Below are 18,606 nucleotides of genomic sequence, written 5' to 3'. Positions count from 1 at the left end.
CGTGATTAGGGCGCATACTCCTTGGCTCGCTATAGCGTCACCGCAGCGTGAACCCCCCTGCGCAGGTAAGGACAATAAACACTGAGCTCCTTAACCTCGGAAAAACGTGGTTTTGAATATAAAATAACTAACGTTACAAATTACAACTATATATTGTTTTCATAGAACTCCATTTTTTTTTGTAGCATAATGTACATCTCATCATGAAAACATGCAGTTAGATGCCGCCATCAAATTAGCTTCGCAAGCCAACTAGGCCAGAGGCCTTTCACATCAAATATGTGGTTCTGCTGTTGCATATTAACATTTGGTTAGTTGCTACCATCTTCAAAGAACGTTTTTATATCTAATACGCACAGAATTCAGCAAATATTCACACACTGAGTGCAAATGTATTTGGCTGCACAGCTGCAGTACAGACTAAAGCTGTTGCGGTTAGCTGCATCTCGTGTTAGCTAGCAACTTGTTTTTAAGATGAATAGCTAATGTTGCGATATATTCTCTATACTCTTGTCTTTGCTATAGCTTGATCCATGTCTTTCCCGATCAGAGACTGGATCCAAATTTCATTTTTATCACAAACCCCACTGCTCATTGTAACCTAGTAGCTACAAATTTTAGCTCTTCAATTCAAGTCAAGTTGTGTCCACTGCAGTTCGGCCTATTGTTGGTCATCTGATAAAGTCTGAGCATTGTCCTTGTTTTATGAAGATCAAACATGGGTTAATCTATCTTCTCTTCTGGCTATGACATACAGTTCATGATACACAGTATCTTCCTCTACTTTCGTATGAGGTCAATTCACGTCTGAATCTTTGCTGTACATTTCCCTCCTTTTCTGTGAGTTGTCTCTCTTCAATGCTTTGTAAATGATTCTTCCTGTTTCTTTCATATAAACGTAACATTCTGATTCTGAACACAGTTCAATTGACTACTATTTGAATTGGGCCCTCCTCTCCACACTTGCTATCTGTACATTGTAGGCTAACTGAACCTGGCTGCGGACAGTGTTGTTTGCACCTCCATATCCCCATGCTAACTGTGGAGGAGGGTGGCAGACAAGAACTTACACCCTACACTTTCACCATTATGTTTCTGCAGAAATATTCCATCAGATGAAGAGGAGAGTTTTCCTTTTCCTCATCCACGTTGACTTGTTGCCACGTCGTTGTCTCTTTTTGAATTGACTGAATCTTCCCTTCGATCAAAGACTTAAATTGGCCCTCCCTTAACTGCTTCCTTATTCTGTTCTTGTACCGTGGAGTTTCACGTTGAGTTAGTTTAGAGCACGTCAGCCATTTTGAGAGTGGCCATGTCCCAGAAGATTCCATCTGATAGCTCTCAGAAAGGCTTTGCTGTGGGACGCGGGCTCCTGGCTGCTGCTGAGACCCTCAACTTCAGCATGAATGAACAGCGTTCAGACAGCCTCCATCATGGCTCAACCTCCAGACAGTTGCACAGCATGTCCTCAGGTATGGGTGGTGGTGAGGGCGACCATGACCCGCAGCTGTCCCGTCGTGGTGGCAGCCACATTGGCAACTCCATGAAGCTGTTTGCCAGCTTGGGCCTGTCGCCCGCTGACCTAGATGTGCTGGCACAGATCCCAGAAGAAAACATTAGTGTGGAGTCCTTGCCTCAACTTATTATGCAGCTTAAGAACCGGAAGGTGGATTCTGACAGACACATGGCAGGCAACTCTAGAGGGGACCTGTCTGGGCTCTCCTCTGAGCCCTCATACAGAGCCAGCAGAGACAACTGGGATGACATGCGTGTTGGAAGATTGGGTGGTTCCATGGGGCAAGCTTCGGCCCACGCTCAGCAAGGAGACTTGGGCTACAATTCCATCCAAGACACTCCAGCTGGAAGGTACGAACTCGACTATGGCCACGGCAGTGGTGGAAGAGATCCAACGTGGTATTCAGATCTTTCCCATGATCGCTACAGCGGTATGGGCACGGGTCCCCCCTCAGCGGCAGACAGTGTCTTTATGACCAGGAGAATGGGTTCCCCGTCCCAAGGCAAAGTGCAGGACTTCTTAGGAGTTATACCTCACATGTTTCCCCATGTGTGCTCTCTTTGTGATTTTGACGTGCATTCTACCATGGTGAGTAGTAACTCCAATTCCTTTTCCACTTTACCTGTCTGTTTCATCCATCCACACACACTGTCTACTCTGATCTCAGTTTGATTGCTGCTGTCATGCACGCACGGACACTTTTTCAATTCAAGACCAGAATTTATGATCAAGTGACGAAAGCCAATCCTATTGTACACAAAAAGTAATGGTTCAACAAGTTTGTTTATATTAGCATCATATCTCCACTTATTCATCTTCTTTCTCCTTTTGAAGAGCCGTAGTTTAATCACCCTTTGCTTTCTAATGGGTGTGGGAGCCAATTGATGTACACAGTGTATGTATTCACTAAATCAGTCACTCATCCAGTGGTTGTCTTGGTCTGCAGGAGTGGAACCAGCACACGGATGGATTACGCCATGCAGAAAACCAGAGGCTTCTCCTGCAAATGTAAGTTACTCTTTCTATTCAAACACACTGCGTAATGTATAGGCCTTTTAGCAACGAGGTTATTTTCACTAATGTTCAGATAAACACTGAAGAAGGTGATACACACTGAATCGTCTGTGTACAACTTTTCCCCTGCCTATTGTAAAAAGAGTGGGGGGGAAAAGAAAGGAACTTTTTTTTGAGTTTTGTCTTATAATAAAAATGTGTGCTACCACCAGCCATTTAAAAAAAATAAAAAGATATTCTCCCATGATCTTTAGGTACCCAGAATGGGATCCACACATGGCCACAAGCAGAGGGTATGTGTGTCTACCCACGCACACACACGCAGACAATCGCTCTCGCTCTCTCTTTCTCACTTTCTCTTTCTTGGGCTCCCGAGTGGCGCAGAGGTCTAAGGCACTGCATCTCAGTGCTAGAGAGGCGTCACTACATACACCCTGGTTCGAATCCAGGCTGTATCACAACCGGCCGTGATTAGGAGTCCTATAGGGCGACGCACAATTGGCCCAGCTTCGTCCTGGTTTGGCCGGTGTAGGCCGTCATTCTAAATAAGAATTTGTGCTTAACTGACTTGCCTAGTTAAATACAAAATTCTCACACACACACACACGCCGGTTGTTATAACATGTTTGCAAATATTAGTCCCAAGAACATAAGAACACAGTAAACCAGAACCTTTTAGGTGGTTTGATTTTAAAGAGCAACTACCCCTAAAAAAACGACTTCTCATTTTGAAAACAGGCTGTGTGGCATCAATATGAGTGTGAAACATTTATTCGAATGTCAAAATTTACTACAAAGTGTAAATAGAATAATTTTGGTCATAAAGTCAATCTTGTCCAAAACAGAGTTTTGTGAGACTTGTAGTCGTGACTGCATCACAACATAAATGAAAGTTGGCTTTGTTTTAATCCTACCCACAGCTGGCAGCACACCAGTAATCATCAATTCGGAGTGCAGCTGCACGCCACCCGATCGTAATGCCTGTGGTAAATCAGGGTTGAATTTGGATATCCCTATGGGCTAGTTGGGGACCATCGGTAAATTACACTATGTACATGTTAAAATCCAAATAGCTCCACATTTCAGTGACTTAAAAACCTCAAATATTGAAAGCGTTTAATGAGAACTAAAAGGTATGCAACATGAAAATATTGTCTCATTTACATTGTGTAATTGATTGACGGTCCCTAACTAGCCCCGGAGATAGGCTATCCAAAGTCAAACCAAATTTACCACGGTCGCACACCAGACGGCTAAAGTTAATTGTGGAAATAATTTGTCTAACTTTTCCCATCTGCGAACACAAACACACGAGACACCCACATCAATCCACACCCTGAAACCAACTAGAGTTTGAATTCAGTAATGGCCGCTACCATTTCTTAATGAATCAAATCTAAAATGAGGCTAAATCAGGAAGTGCAGTTACACGTTTAAATACGTGGATGAATCAGCCTTGTATAATAGTAGACTGAATCTCATGTTTGTCCCTTTTTCAGCGGTGGGTCTCATCTACTGGAGACAAATCAATCAGCCGGTCTCCTGGGACCAATCCCCATGGGCGGTGGGCAGCAGGCTGGAGGAGGCCGCATGACCTCCGGCTGGGGTAATGCTGTGTGAAAGATTACGTCTGTGTCTAAAATGTCACCCTATTCCCTTTTAGTGCACTACTTTTGATTAGGGTCCCATAGGGCTCTGGCCAAAAGTAGTGCACTACTTCCTTAATGGGCTCTGGCCAAAAGTAGTGCACTACTTCCTTAATGGGCTCTGGCCAAAAGTAGTGCACTATATAGGGAATAGGGTGCCTTTTCGCACGCAACCAATGTATGCTTATTGCTTTCACTTACTGGCGATTTTTTTTGTATTCCTTACCATGTAATCATTATCATTAAAGGGATAGGCCTAGTTCACTCAAATTACATATTGGCTTCCTGACCCTGTAATCACTCTATAGACAAAGTAAGCCAGCAATCTATGTTTGCTTTTGTTTAGCTGGCCACTGTTGTAATTTAAGTGACTGTGGGTCCTTGAAAGGCCATATATATAAAAGCCCTGTGTTATTATTTCGTTTAGGTGGTGGTGCTGGATCTAACATTGGATCAGGCAAGCCACATCAACACTTTATGGCACCTAAGCAGGTAATGTGTTTTATTTGTCATATTATCTTGATAAAATACAATTCTCTTTACTGTAATGCAGTGACCAAGTAACTCGTCCACAAATCAAAATGTATTTACTGGTGTGAAAGGGGTGGATTCAACCTGTTTTGTAACTGTGTTCCTCATCAGATCAGAAGCAAAGTAGTGGTGGCCAAATATGACAGGAGTCCTCTGTCTAACAAAGCCCTGTTCGCCCTGGCTGAACCCTTTGGAACTCTCTGTGAACACCTGGTTCTGAAGAACAAGGTAAAGCGCGACACTTTGTGCCCGAGGTCTCATTTATACATTTCTCACAAAAATTCTTGTGTACGTGGAGATTTTAGGATTTGCGTGTGCAACAAATTATTGCGATTTATCAAACTGTCGCACGCAACATATACATATGTTTTCCATTGATATGTCAGAGCCATACTATATTTCTGCACTCGTGAGCAAGCGTTATAACCTTGCCTAGAAACGCCTTCCATTCACCTTTTAATGGTAACAAAAACGCCCTCCGTTCACCTTTTAATGGGAACAAAAACGCCCTCCGTTCACCTTTTAATGGGAACAAAAACGCCCTCCGTTCACCTTTTAATGGAACAAAAACGCCCTCCGTTCACCTTTTAATGGTAACAAAAACGCCCTCCGTTCACCTTTTAATGGTAACAAAAACGCCCTCCGTTCACCTTTTAATGGAACAAAAACACCCTCGTTCACCTTTTAATGGTAACAAAACCGCCCTCCGTTCACCTTTTAATGGTAACAAAAACGCCCTCCGTTCACCTTTTAATGGGAACAAAAACGCCCTCCGTTCACCTTTTAATGGGAACAAAAACGCCCTCCGTTCACCTTTTAATGGGAACAAAAACGCCCTCCGTTCACTTTTTAATGGTGACAAAAACGCCCTCCGTTCACTTTTTAATGGTGACAAAAACGCCCTCCGTTCACCTTTTAATGGTGACAAAAACGCCCTCATTCACCTTCTAATGGTAACAAAAACGCCCTCCATTCACCTTCTAATGGTAACAAAACCGCCCTCCGTTCACCTTTTAATGGTAACAAAAACGCCCTCCGTTCACCTTTTAATGGGAACAAAAACGCCCTCCGTTCACCTTTTAATGGGAACAAAAACGCCCTCCGTTCACTTTTTAATGGGAACAAAAACGCCCTCCGTTCACCTTTTAATGGGAACAAAAACGCCCTCCGTTCACTTTTTAATGGGAACAAAAACGCCCTCCGTTCACCTTTTAATGGTGACAAAAACACCCTCGTTCACCTTTTAATGGTAACAAAACCGCCCTCCGTTCACCTTTTAATGGGAACAAAAACGCCCTCCGTTCACCTTTTAATGGGAACAAAAACGCCCTCCGTTCACCTTTTAATGGGAACAAAAACGCCCTCCGTTCACTTTTTAATGGTGACAAAAACGCCCTCCGTTCACCTTTTAATGGTGACAAAAACGCCCTCATTCACCTTTTAATGGTGACAAAAACGCCCTCCATTCACCTTTTAATGGTGACAAAAATGCCCTCATTCACCTTTTAATGGTGACAAAAACGCCCTCATTCACCTTTTAATGGTAACAAAAACGCCCTCATTCACCTTTTAATGGGAACAAAAACGCCCTCATTCACCTTTTAATGGTAACAAAAACGCCCTCATTCACCTTTTAATGGGAACAAAAACGCCCTCCGTTCACCTTTTAATGGTGACAAAAACGCCCTCATTCACCTTTTAATGGTAACAAAAACGCCCTCATTCACCTTTTAATAGTTTTTTCACCTCATTTGCTCTATGATTTGGAACAGGACCATGACAGTTTCTAAAGCTCAATGGCAAATTATCCCATTTCTGTAGAGGTGTGGGCAGAATGTTTAGAATTTTTTGCAGTTGGTTTGAAACTAAAATGCATGCAGCCTATAGAGGGTGCCAAACACTGGCTACGCATTCTGTAAGAGTTATTGGCCTGTTGAACAATTTTAAAGTAAATGCTACAGCCAACAGCCAACACTTCTATAAAAAAATATGAATTGTTGTTCAATATTTACTTTATTAATACATTGTTTTTCTGTCTCCTGCCTTGACGATGTCACACCTATCGCACAGCAATACTGTAGCCTACCCATACTGTCATAGTCTACTTGTTTATTTACTTAAGAGCATGTTTGGCTATTGAATGAGCGATGGCTAAATGGTAGCATGGTTGGCTATTGATTGAGCGATGGCTAAATGGTAGCATGGTTGGCTATTGAATGAGCGATGGCTAAATGGTAGCATGGTTGGCTATTGATTGAGCGATGGCTAAATGGTAGCATGGTTGGCTAGTGAATGAGCGATGGCTAAATGGTAGCATGGTTGGCTAGTGAATGAGCGATGGCTAAATGGTAGCATGGTTGGCTAGTGAATGAGCGATGGCTAAATGGTAGCCTAATATTTATTGTGTAGCGGGAATTAGTGATGCACCGATATTACATTTTTGGCTCATACCGATATCTGATATTTTCCTTGCCAACAAAAAAACGATACCGATAACCCATATTTAACATTTTAGCGGCCTTTTAATCATTCTAGTTAAATAACACACACATGGACACAGTGGTCTAAGGCACTGCATCTCAGTGCAAGAGGCATCACTACAGTCCCTGGTTCGAATCCTGGCTGTATCACATCCGGCCATGATTGGGAGTCCCATAGGGCGGCGCACAATTGGCCCAGCGTCGTCCGTGTTTGGCCGGGGTAGGCTATCATTGTAAATAAGAATTTGTTCTTAACTGACTTGCCTAGTTAAAGGTTACACACACCACACTGACCAAAAAGTTATTTTGTTGGCATTTACGTATGTCCCCATTACCAGTAAAACATAATCAAAACCTTATTCTTTAACTTACTTGCTGTGCTGTTTCGTTGTTCATTTGTTCAGTCGTTTCATTCTCAACCAGGATTTCTATGAAATGCTTTTTGGGTCTTTGCGTGTCAAATAAGCTTGTTGACCAATCAGGACCTGAATAACTACGTCACATAATAATTGAACTCGTTCATTAATTTTCTTATGTAGTTATTACACATGGATTACACTATCACTCGAATTTCATGTCACAACGATTCATCGATACCTGTGCTATGATGCTGGTGAAGTTGTCTGGCGCACCTACAGTGCTGGTCATTAAAAAAAGCTAGCTAGCTCATGGATGTTCTTCCCCAAAAACATAGCAAAATGACATCTGTTTCAGTAGCTTAGCTAACTATATAGCTAGTTGTAATCTTAAATAATCCTAAAGACATGGGGTATCAGTCCACTCAGTGACACCCAGAGAACATTAGCATTGTAGCTCTTATTGCGGGACTCTGAAACAACTGAATTGAGCCATATTTATTGTCAATCTATGTGTATTGAACATTATTCCAGAGGAAAAACAATACTGCCTGGATGTTTTGGAGTCTGAAAACTCTGAGGAGGTCGTTGGGAAAATATATATTGGGTATTAAGGAGACTGTTACCCCATTTCATTGATCCCCAATCCTTAGGTAATATGAATGTCAATACACACAATAGGCTGACTGGGGAGGTGATTTCACACAGTCACAGTCCCGAGATAAGAGCAACAACGCTAATATTTGCATAAACTCTTCACCATTGTGTTCTGTGGGTGTCACAGAGTAAGACTGATACCATTTCATTGCATCACATTCCAACCTTGTTTAACATTATCTAGTCTAAATATGACATGATTCCACCAATTGTAACCTTCTGCATCACTTTCAAAGAGGTACTTTTATTTTGAAGACAAACCACAAATTCCACTATTGTGCCTAATTCTTATTGTGGCTAGCTTAACAACACATAACCCGATCCGCTCGAGCCTCACTAGCTAGATGAAGCTAGCTGGCTGTTTATAATGTTAACCATGTTGTCCAAAGCTATGTAGCTGGCTAGCTATTTATTTTCATGAACTGAAGTTCAATTTCAATAGGCGAACAACAAGTGGCAACCTAGTTAATACTTACAAGGATTCCTAAATCATTGCTAAGAATAATGAAAATGACTGCAGTTTCTACTGGTCATTGTTTTCAGGCTGGTTGTATTGGTGCTAGCTAGGTACCAAGCTAAAGCTAGCTAGCTATCCCAGAAGTTGCGGTCGAACAAATAATGCTTTATTACCAACGCGGTATTGTAAACACATCGTTCGTGGCCGGTGTTTGCTTGTTGGCAGACTTTTTTTGTACAGCTTTGTCAGTGCTACTGATAGTAGTGGTGGCGCTCGGCTTGCACGTGCAAATTCAGAACACACAACATTCTATAATAGAACTGTGTTTTTTGACGTGTCAAATTAAAAGCTTATTTGACGTGTCAAATAGTGTTATTGTCAAATAATGTTATTTGACGTGTATCTTTTTTGACACGCAAAGACCCAACCGGCGTTCCATAGTATGTCGCGAAGCTAATAGCAGTGAAGTGTGTAACTGTGTAACTCCGGTAGGGAAACACCTGAACAATAGCGCACTTGGTAACGTTAGTGTGTACCGGTGCTTGACCAGTCGGCGAAAGCCAACATCACCCACGACAGAGAACGGTTGATTGTCAAGGGAAATGAATTCCATTATCTTGGCGTTAATGGATTTCGCCTTTGAGTTGTCTCGCTGAAATGTTCTTACTCTTTCAAATGACTGCTCGACTTGTTGACTGCTCGATCCACACAGCAGACATTGTGTGCTAGGTAAGGAATGCTGTGTTGCACGTGTAGCGCAAAATTTTACGTGGCGTCATTCCGTCATGTACCTACGTTATATAGGTATGCACGTCAGCTTTGATAACGTTTTTTCACAACTAGACATCGGGCCGATACTGATGTTGGCATTTTTAGCTAATATCGTCCGATTCCGATATGTTCACCGATATATTGTGCATCCCTGGTGGGAATAAACCAGTAACGTATTACAGTACAACGGAAATCAACGTGTCTGTGAAGATTTAGGTTTAAATATTTATTTTTTTTACCTAAAACTTGACTTGTTCTTATTGCCCCATTTAACAGAAGTAAACAGATGGCGTTGTATTAGAGCACCTGCTGACTGGTCCTGTAGGGTTCATGGTGCATATTTCTACTTCACAGGCCTTTTTAGAAATGGAGACTCATAAGGAAGCTAGGGATGTGGTGAGCTACTACCAGCAGAACCCAGCGGTGTTGCATGGGAAACAAATCACCTTATATCTGTCCAAAGAACTCATGGTGATTCAGGTAATATTGGAATGCCCTTATTCATCTATTTTCATTAGTTTTGCCTGTATCGATCTGCTGTGTAGATTGAAATACACTGCTCAAAAAAATAAAGGGAACACTTAAACAACACAATGTAACTCCAAGTCAATCACACTTCTGTGAAATCAAACTGTCCACTTAGGAAGCAACACTGATTGACAATAAATTTCACATGCTGTTGTGCAAATGGAATAGACAAAAGGTGGAAATTATAGGCAATTAGCAAGACACCCCCAAAAACGGAATGGTTCTGCAGGTGGTGACCACAGACCACTTCTCAGTTCCTATGCTTCCTGGCTGATGTTTTGGTCACTTTTGAATGCTGGCAGTGCTTTCACTCTAGTGGTAGCATGAGACGGAGTCTACAACCCACACAAGTGGCTCAGGTAGTGCAGTTCATCCAAGATGGCACATCAATGCGAGCTGTGGCAAAAAGGTTTGCTGTGTCTGTCAGCGTAGTGTCCAGAGCATGGAGGCGCTACCAGGAGACAGGCCAGTACATCAGGAGACGTGGAGGAGGCCGTAGGAGGGCAACAACCCAGCAGCAGGACCGCTACCTCCGCCTTAGTGCAAGGAGGTGCACTGCCAGAGCCCTGCAAAATGACCTCCAGCAGGCCACAAATGTGCATGTGTCAGCATATGGTCTCACAAGGGGTCTGAGGATCTCATCTCGGTACCTAATGGCAGTCAGGCTACCTCTGGCGAGCACATGGAGGGCTGTGCGGCCCCACAAAGAAATGCCACCCCACACCATGACTGACCCACCGCCAAACCGGTCATACTGGAGGATGTTGCAGGCAGCAGAACGTTCTCCACGGCGTCTCCAGACTCTGTCACGTCTGTCACATGTGCTCATGTGCTCAGTGTGAACCTGCTTTCATCTGTGAAGAGCACAGGGCGCCAGTGGCGAATTTGCCAATCTTGGTGTTCTCTGGCAAATGCCAAACGTCCTGCACGGTGTTGGGCTGTAAGCACAACCCCCACCTGTGGACGTCGGGCCCTCATACCACCCTCATGGAGTCTGTTTCTGACCATTTGAGCAGACACATGCACATTTGTGGCCTGCTGGAGGTCATTTTGCAGGGCTCTGGCAGTGCACCTCCTTGCACTAAGGCGGAGGTAGCGGTCCTGCTGCTGGGTTGTTGCCCTCCTACGGCCTCCTCCACGTCTCCTGATGTACTGGCCTGTCTCCTGGTAGCGCCTCCATGCTCTGGACACTACGCTGACAGACACAGCAAACCTTTTTGCCACAGCTCGCATTGATGTGCCATCTTGGATGAACTGCACTACCTGAGCCACTTGTGTGGGTTGTAGACTCCGTCTCATGCTACCACTAGAGTGAAAGCACTGCCAGCATTCAAAAGTGACCAAAACATCAGCCAGGAAGCATAGGAACTGAGAAGTGGTCTGTGGTCACCACCTGCAGAACCATTCCGTTTTTGGGGGTGTCTTGCTAATTGCCTATAATTTCCACCTTTTGTCTATTCCATTTGCACAACAGCATGTGAAATTTATTGTCAATCAGTGTTGCTTCCTAAGTGGACAGTTTGATTTCACAGAAGTGTGATTGACTTGGAGTTACATTGTGTTGTTTAAGTGTTCCCTTTATTTTTTTGAGCAGTGTACTTCAAATCACTCAGCTCACGTTTCTAACTTCGCTGACCGTTAACTACCCCGTTCAATTCAAGCAGTGATCATGCATGCAGATCAGTACACGTAATATGGTCCTCTTTCTGAATACAGAAAGACCGCAGAACTGAGAGAATCAACCGAGAGGCGAAACTAGGCAAAGAGCCAGCGGCAGCGAACCAATCGCAGGTAGTCTTCTTCTCCAACTTGCCGCGTGAGGATGAGAAGAAGCAGGACCTCCTCACCATCGCGCGGCGCTTCGGCACTGTGGAGAAACACTTGTTTCTAACTGCAGAGGTAAAAGTCTTACTCTTCTGTTTTGTATAAAAATCATACTAATGTATGGATAAAAGCGTCTGCTAAATTGCACATGTTATTTGTATTCTATTATTCTCAGTATTTTTTTTTTTTTTTTCTGGATGTGTCATGAATGCTTAAAATGTATTGTTAGTCTTCGTCTTCCAAGGCTTTTGTTCAGCTGGGGTCTGCAGAGGATGCTGAGATGTTGGTGAAGTACTACACTCTGAATCCACTGACCATCCAGGGACAGAGTGTCCGCTTAAACATCTGTACCAAGTACAAGACCTTAAAGTAAGAATTCCAAGATTGATTCAGTGCTTCATTATCATATTAGAGGACTTAGTTGTCCTTTTTTTCACAGAGCTTTCTGGACTGATTGTTGTCTGTCTGTAACAGTGTGAATAATCGCTCCAACAAACTGATGGATGACAAGAGAAGGAGAAGTACTGGGCCCAAAGACAAATCTTCCTCTTCCAAGAGCACCAAATCTTCCTCTTCTTCTAGCAGCAAAGCCAAAGAAGACACGAAGGAACCACCAAAAGGAGAGGACGGCGGTGCAGGGAGAGAGGGAGAGGGGTCAGGGAGAGAGGGAGAGGGGGGAGAGGGAGTGGGGTCAGGGGACGTGGTGGCTGGTGTGATGGAGGGAGATAAAGCTGAGGAGTACGAAGGAGAGGGAGACCAGGGTTCACATGATGTTGGGCCGTCAGCGGACAATGCTGAAGCCGTGACGGAAGACCCAGAGACTGCTGCCAACACCAGTCTGGAATTGCAGGAGCAGAAGGAACTTGCTCCGGACTCAGATGACGTTCCGAGCACTGCCAAGGTTCTGAGCAGTAGTGATGTCACAGAGAAGGCTGAGGGGTCAGAGGTGGAGGACGGGACTGTGCCTGGTCCAGAGGAGAAAGCAGAGGGAGAGCCTGAGAGTGAACAGATAGAAACTGAAGCCACTACAGATGAGCCAGAGACCGAGGACAAGGATGACTCGCCGTCGGCAGAGCCAGCAGAGGGCTCAGAGATGCATGAAGAACAGTTACCCGCAGATCAGGTAGGTCAACAACAGAAAACTCTTATAGTTCAAGAAAATATTATATTTGTCTTGCTTACAAGTTGGCGCTACTCTTGTGTTTTGTTCAGTTTGAGACTAAGTTCTGTTGAGCACAATTACTTATCTACCTTTTCTGATTGTTGTCCATATTGTAAACATATATTAGTTAAATATTTAACTAATATGTCCACATATATTTAGAATATGTAACCAATTTCTCAAGATATATATATATATACAAAATCTGTAACTAATATGTTGACATATATGTTGGATATGTAACTAATATGTTGACATATATGTAACTAATATGTTGATATATATGTTGGATATGTAACTAATATGTTGATATATATGTTGGATATGTAACTAATATGTTGACATATGTTGGATATGTAACTAATATGTTGATATACACTACCGTTTAAAAGTTTAGGGTCACTTAGAAATGTTCTTGTTTTTGAAAGAAAAGCTCATTTTTGGTCCATTTAAAATAACATCAAATTGATCAGAAATACAGTGTAGACATTGTTAATGTTGTAAATGACTATTGTACCTGAAAACGGCAGATTTTTTTATGGAATATCTACATAGGCTGACAGAGGCCCATTATCAGCAACCATCACTCCTGTGTTCCAATGGCACGTTGTGTTAGCTAATCCAAATTTATCATTTTAAAAGGCTAATTGATCATTAGAAAACCCTTTTGCAATTATGTTAGCACAGCTGAAAACTGTTACGCTGATTAAAGAAGCTATACAACTGGCCAAGAAACTGAAGATCTCGTACAACGCTGTGTACTACTCCCTTCACAGAACAGCGCAAACTGTCTCTAACCAGAATAGAAAGAGGAGAGGGAGGCCCCGGTGCACAACTGAGCAAGAGGACAAGTACATTCGTGTCTAGTTTGAGAAACAGAAGCCTCACAAGTCCTCAACTTGCAAATAGTACCTGCAAAACACCTGTCTCAACGTCAACAGTGGAGAGGTGTCTCCGGGATGCTGGCCTTCTAGGCAGAGTTGCAAAGAAAATGCCATATCTCAGACTGGCCAATAAAAAAAAAAAGATTAAGATGGGCAAAATAACACAGACACTGGACAGAGGAACTCTGCCTAGAAGGCCAGCATCCCGGAGTCGCCTCTTCACTGTTGACGTTGAGACTGGTGTTTTGCGGGTACTATTTAATAAAGCTGCCAGTTGAGGACTTGTGAGGCGTCTGTTTCTCAAACTAGAGACACTAATGTACTTGTCCTCTTGCTCAGTTGTGCACCGGGGCCTCCCACTCCTCTTTCTATTCTGGTTAGAGACAGTTTGCGCTCTTCTGTGAAGGGAGTAGTACACAGCGTTGTACGAGAGATTCAGTTTCTTGGCAATTTTTCACATGGAATAGCCTTCATTTCTCAGAACAAGAACAGACTGACGAGTTTCAGAAGAAAGGTATTTGTTTCTGGGCATTTTGAGCCTGTAATCGAACCCACAAATGCTGATGCTCCAGATACTCAACTAGTCTAAAGAATGCCAGTTTTACTGCTTCTTTAATCAGGACAACAGTTTTCAGCTGTGCTAACATAATTGCAAAAGGGTTTTCTAATGATCAATTAGCCTTTTAAAATGATGAACTTGGATTAGCTAACACAACGTGCCATTGGAACACAGGAGTGATGGTTGCTGATAATGGGCCTATGTACGCCTATGTAGATATTTTATTTTAAAAAGCTGCCATTTCCAGCTACAATAGTCATTTACAACATTAACAATGTCTACACTGTATTTCTGATCAATTTGCTGTTATTTTAATGGTTAAAAATGTGCTTTTCTTTCAAAAACAAGAACATTTCTAAGTGACCCCAAACTTTTGAATGGTAGTGAATATGTAACTAATATGTTGACATACATGTTGTTCCTTTCCGACAGGAGGAGGGCAGCATGGAGCAGGATTTCCCAGAGAACATGGATGACTTTGTGACTCTGGATGAGCTGGCAGAGGATGAGGACTTGGAGAGACAGGACTCCTCATCCAAAGAAAAATACTCATCTTCAGGTAACAACATTAACTTCACCTCCAGCATGATATATGGTCATTTAATTTAGGATGATTGATGACAGCGTCTGTGGAATTGAAAACCATTGTTACAGTGTCGGCCCACATAAAATAGGCTACAGCAACTATTGTTGGAAAAGTAAACAGTTGTGTAATTCTCATTCTCTCTGCAGGAAGCTCTAAGAAAATTGGTGGATTGAGAGTGGTCAACGTTGTGGGGTTTAAACGGGCCTATGGTTTTATGAATGAGATCTTGGCCCTGGCCAAACCCTTCGGTACAGTAGTTCAGCACCTGGTGCTTGACGTGAGACCTGAGGTAAAGTTAGTTGGTTGATTTGATTTGATTCGTTAATTAATTTGACAGTGAAGCAAAAACAGTATGATGGACGTCAACATCTAACCATTGTGTATGTTTTTGTTGGTGAATCTAGGCCTTTCTGCAACTCACTTCGGAAGAAGAGGCGAAAACAATGGTCAATTTCTACAGTGGGAATGTAACACCAACTGTGTGTGGGAAATCTGTGAAAATCTACCATTCACAGACATATGCTACCATTCAGGTGAGCGCCGTACATGAAGATTCAGTTTGCCAGCCTTCTACTGTAGATGTTGTTTGTAATGTTCCTGTTCTTGCAGAGTGGGAGAGTGGTATACGTGGGACAGATTCCACACTTCAAATCCTCCGATGCCTCCCTCCTGAAAATCGCTGAACCGTTCGGCAAAGTGAGACGCTATTTTCTGAACAGATCTCGCAACGAGGTAATTAAATATGAATTCAAAATGTTGTTCTCTCTTCAGCTACAGAGCTGTTTGGAATGCCTCATGGGTGAATGAGTGGGATATGGTAAAAATCACATGTTTTATTTTGTATGTTTATTCTTTAATTTCTAGTGTTTCATTGAGATGGAACGTGGAGAGGACGCTGAGAGAATGGCTGAAACCTACAAGGACACGCCCCCTAAATTGGAAGGCAAGCGGCTAACGGTGTACGTGAGCAGGAAGTACAAACAACTCAAATACGGGTGAGTCAAACCAAACAACATTTGGTGTATTTGCTGTGAGCGTTGTACACTTCAACTTGTTATTTTTTGTCACTACTAAATACTTATCTTTGTACTGTATGTGATGTAATGTAAAATATGTAACGTTTAAACCAAATTGCCCTTCTGGGATGTTAAATTTGAATTGAAATGAAATGCTCTTTCCCACACTAGACACCGACCACCAGCCCCTGACTCCGAGGAGAAGGAGAAGAGGTCGTCGAAGAGGGAGCGAAAAGGCAGTGAAACAAGTTCCCTCAGGAGCTCAGCAGCCAAAAGCTCAGCCAAACAGGATGAAGGACCTCCAGTCAAGAAGTCCAGAGAGGAGACGGCGGCATTCTCGGCAGACGAGCCTGACAAAGAAGACAAGGAGGAGATGGAGGCGCACACTGAGCAGAGTGAGGTAGAGGTTAGGAAGGAGGAGGAGGAGGTGGTCCAGGGGGAATACGGTCAACCCTCTGAGAACTCAGCTGTACACGAAATAGACACTGACATGGTAAGTTTATCTGGTGTAGGTTATTCTGAAATGGCACCATATTCACTATAGTGTATTACTACGGCTCACAGTCCTATGGGGCTTTGGTCAAACGTAGTTCGCTGTCATCATCAGCAATTCCTCTACGATGATCTGATGGGGAATATGACACCATTTTGGGATGTAACCCGAGGCAGTTTTAGTTTGTCAACCAAAGGTAGTATCTTAAGGAACTGACTCTCTATTGCTCTACGCTGTAGAACATCAAAATGGAGGAAAACGAGGCGCCCATTTCCATAGTGAGTGTGAGGAGCGTTGACGAGAATGGAGAGACTGCTAGCACACCATCCCTGGCTGAGGGGAAGCTTTCTTCAACCAGCCCGGTTCCTCTGGGGCCGTATGAGCCTAACAACCCAGTGGGTAAGGACATGCTGAGATTAATACTCTTTAGAGGGAAAGGGTTTTCTATGTGTTTAGTACGACCTTTTTTAATAACATATAGAATAACCATCTTTTTCCATGAGGCAACTTCTTATCTTGTCTAAATCATAAACAAAGTTAGAACTATATATGTACTGTATATTTCACACATTATATACAAACATCATAGTGACTCTGTTGTCTGATTGCAGGTGTTGAGTATGTGAAGATGGGGTACTACTGTAGAGTCTGTTTCCTGTTCTATTCCAATGAGGAGACAGCCAAGAAGGTTCACTGCAGCAGTCAATCTCACTACCAAAAACTCAAGGTAAACATATACAATATTTTAGTCAATTAGCAGATATACCAAAATATCTAAGCAGTCATTTAAAGCTCTGACACAGAACACACCAATACGTCTCTCACTTGGTATCAAACAGTGTTCAGCTTAAGAACAATTATATCCTCTGAAACCTAAATGCAGTCCCTTTTTTTTTTTTTTTTAGAAACATCTGGAAAAAGAGAAGGCCAAAGCTCAAAGTAGCACAGGGATGAAGACTCCTGTGTAGGATATTACACGTGTCGAACTGTTGATCAAGTGTTCATGCATGGATAGAGTTAGTTTGTAACCCTAGAGTGGATATTTCGGCAGTTTTTTTTAGCCTTTCATGTTTAGCTATACAGCTTTAAGTTTTACTTTTAACCAATGTACTGTACCAGGAGGAACCAACGATGACGGGATCTGGAGAATATATTGAGTTTTGTATGCCTGGTTTTGTTTAATGTTTTCTGACAACTCATCTTGCTATAAATGTAAGTGCAAGATGCATTTTTGATTTATATTAAAGTCGTAGGACTACATCCCTCTCAGATGCTGGTCTTTTGAATGTTCACCAACTGTTGCGATGCAGAGATGAGAAACAATGTAACCAGTTATTTTAGGGTTATAGTCTAAAGAAAGGAGCTCGGTTGATCATTTGAACTTATAGAGGCATCTATAAGTTCAAATGATCAACCGAGCTCCTTTCTTTAGACTATAACCCTAAAACCCATGCAGACGTTCAGATAATTGCATTGCTTGGTTGAGGAAGTACACTGAACAAAATTATAAACATAACATGTAAAGTGTTGGTCCCATGTTTCATGAGCTGAAATAAAAGATCCCAGACATTTTACATACCCACAAATAGCTTATTTCTCTCAAATGTTGTGGACAAATTTGTTTACATCCCTGTTAGTGAGCATTTCTCCTTAGCCAAGATAACAGGTTTTTAGAAATGTTTGCAAATTGATAAAAAAAAAAAAAAAACATAGCTTATTTAAATAAGTATTCAGACCCTTTGCAATGAGACTTGAAATTGAGCTCAGGTGCATCCTGTTTCCATTGATCATCCTTGAGATGTCTCTACAACTTGATTGGAGCACACCTGTGGTAAATTCAATTGATTGGACATGATTTGGAAAGGCACACCCCTGTCTGTATAAGGTCCCACAGTTGACAGTGAATATCAGAGCAAAAACCAAGCCATTAGGTCGAAGGAATTGTCCGTAGAGCTCAGAGACAGGATTGTGTTGAGGCACAGATCTGGGGAAGCATACCAAAAATGGTCTGCATCATTGAAGGTCCCCAGGAACACAGTGGCTGTCTCATTCCTAAATGAAAGAAGTTTGGAACCACCAAGACTCTTCCTGGAGCTGGCTGCCTGGCCAAACTGAGCAATCGGGGG

General features: G+C 42.6%; 1 protein-coding gene across 4 annotated transcripts; it reads left to right on the top strand.

Moving 5' to 3' along the window:
- Positions 1 to 17,740, top strand: LOC120047884 (matrin-3-like). Of its 4 annotated transcripts, XM_038993461.1 has the most exons (20): positions 1 to 65; positions 1,102 to 2,104; positions 2,463 to 2,524; positions 2,785 to 2,823; positions 4,030 to 4,136; positions 4,604 to 4,668; positions 4,819 to 4,935; positions 9,783 to 9,908; positions 11,673 to 11,855; positions 12,010 to 12,149; positions 12,255 to 12,903; positions 14,818 to 14,944; positions 15,118 to 15,260; positions 15,376 to 15,504; positions 15,581 to 15,703; positions 15,836 to 15,966; positions 16,159 to 16,480; positions 16,720 to 16,879; positions 17,092 to 17,207; positions 17,386 to 17,740. In XM_038993461.1, the coding sequence occupies exons 2-20, from the start codon at positions 1,313 to 1,315 to the stop codon at positions 17,446 to 17,448; spliced, it is 3,594 nt and encodes a 1,197-aa protein (XP_038849389.1). In that variant the 5' UTR covers positions 1 to 65; positions 1,102 to 1,312; the 3' UTR covers positions 17,449 to 17,740. The 4 variants fall into 4 exon arrangements, with proteins under 4 accessions (XP_038849389.1, XP_038849390.1, XP_038849387.1 ...); XM_038993462.1 differs by lacking the exon at positions 1 to 65 and having other exon boundaries at positions 72 to 2,104; positions 12,025 to 12,149; XM_038993459.1 differs by lacking the exon at positions 1 to 65 and having other exon boundaries at positions 72 to 2,104.
- The last annotated feature ends 866 nt before the right edge of the window (positions 17,741 to 18,606 follow it).

This window comes from Salvelinus namaycush, chromosome 5 (assembly GCF_016432855.1).
Source record: "Salvelinus namaycush isolate Seneca chromosome 5, SaNama_1.0, whole genome shotgun sequence".
In the NCBI taxonomy this organism is placed as follows: domain Eukaryota; kingdom Metazoa; phylum Chordata; class Actinopteri; order Salmoniformes; family Salmonidae; genus Salvelinus; species Salvelinus namaycush.
This window is presented reverse-complemented; position numbering and strand designations above follow the sequence as displayed.

Excerpts from the sequence above, each read along its gene's own strand:
- LOC120047884 (XM_038993461.1), top strand. The coding sequence starts at position 1,313 with ATGTCCCAGAAGATTCCATCTGATAGCTCTCAGAAAGGCTTTGCTGTG. Across the intron at positions 4,936-9,782 it reads ACCTGGTTCTGAAGAACAAG|GCCTTTTTAGAAATGGAGAC; the intron begins GTAAAGCGCGAC and ends TCTACTTCACAG. Across the intron at positions 17,208-17,385 it reads CTCACTACCAAAAACTCAAG|AAACATCTGGAAAAAGAGAA; the intron begins GTAAACATATAC and ends TTTTTTTTTTAG.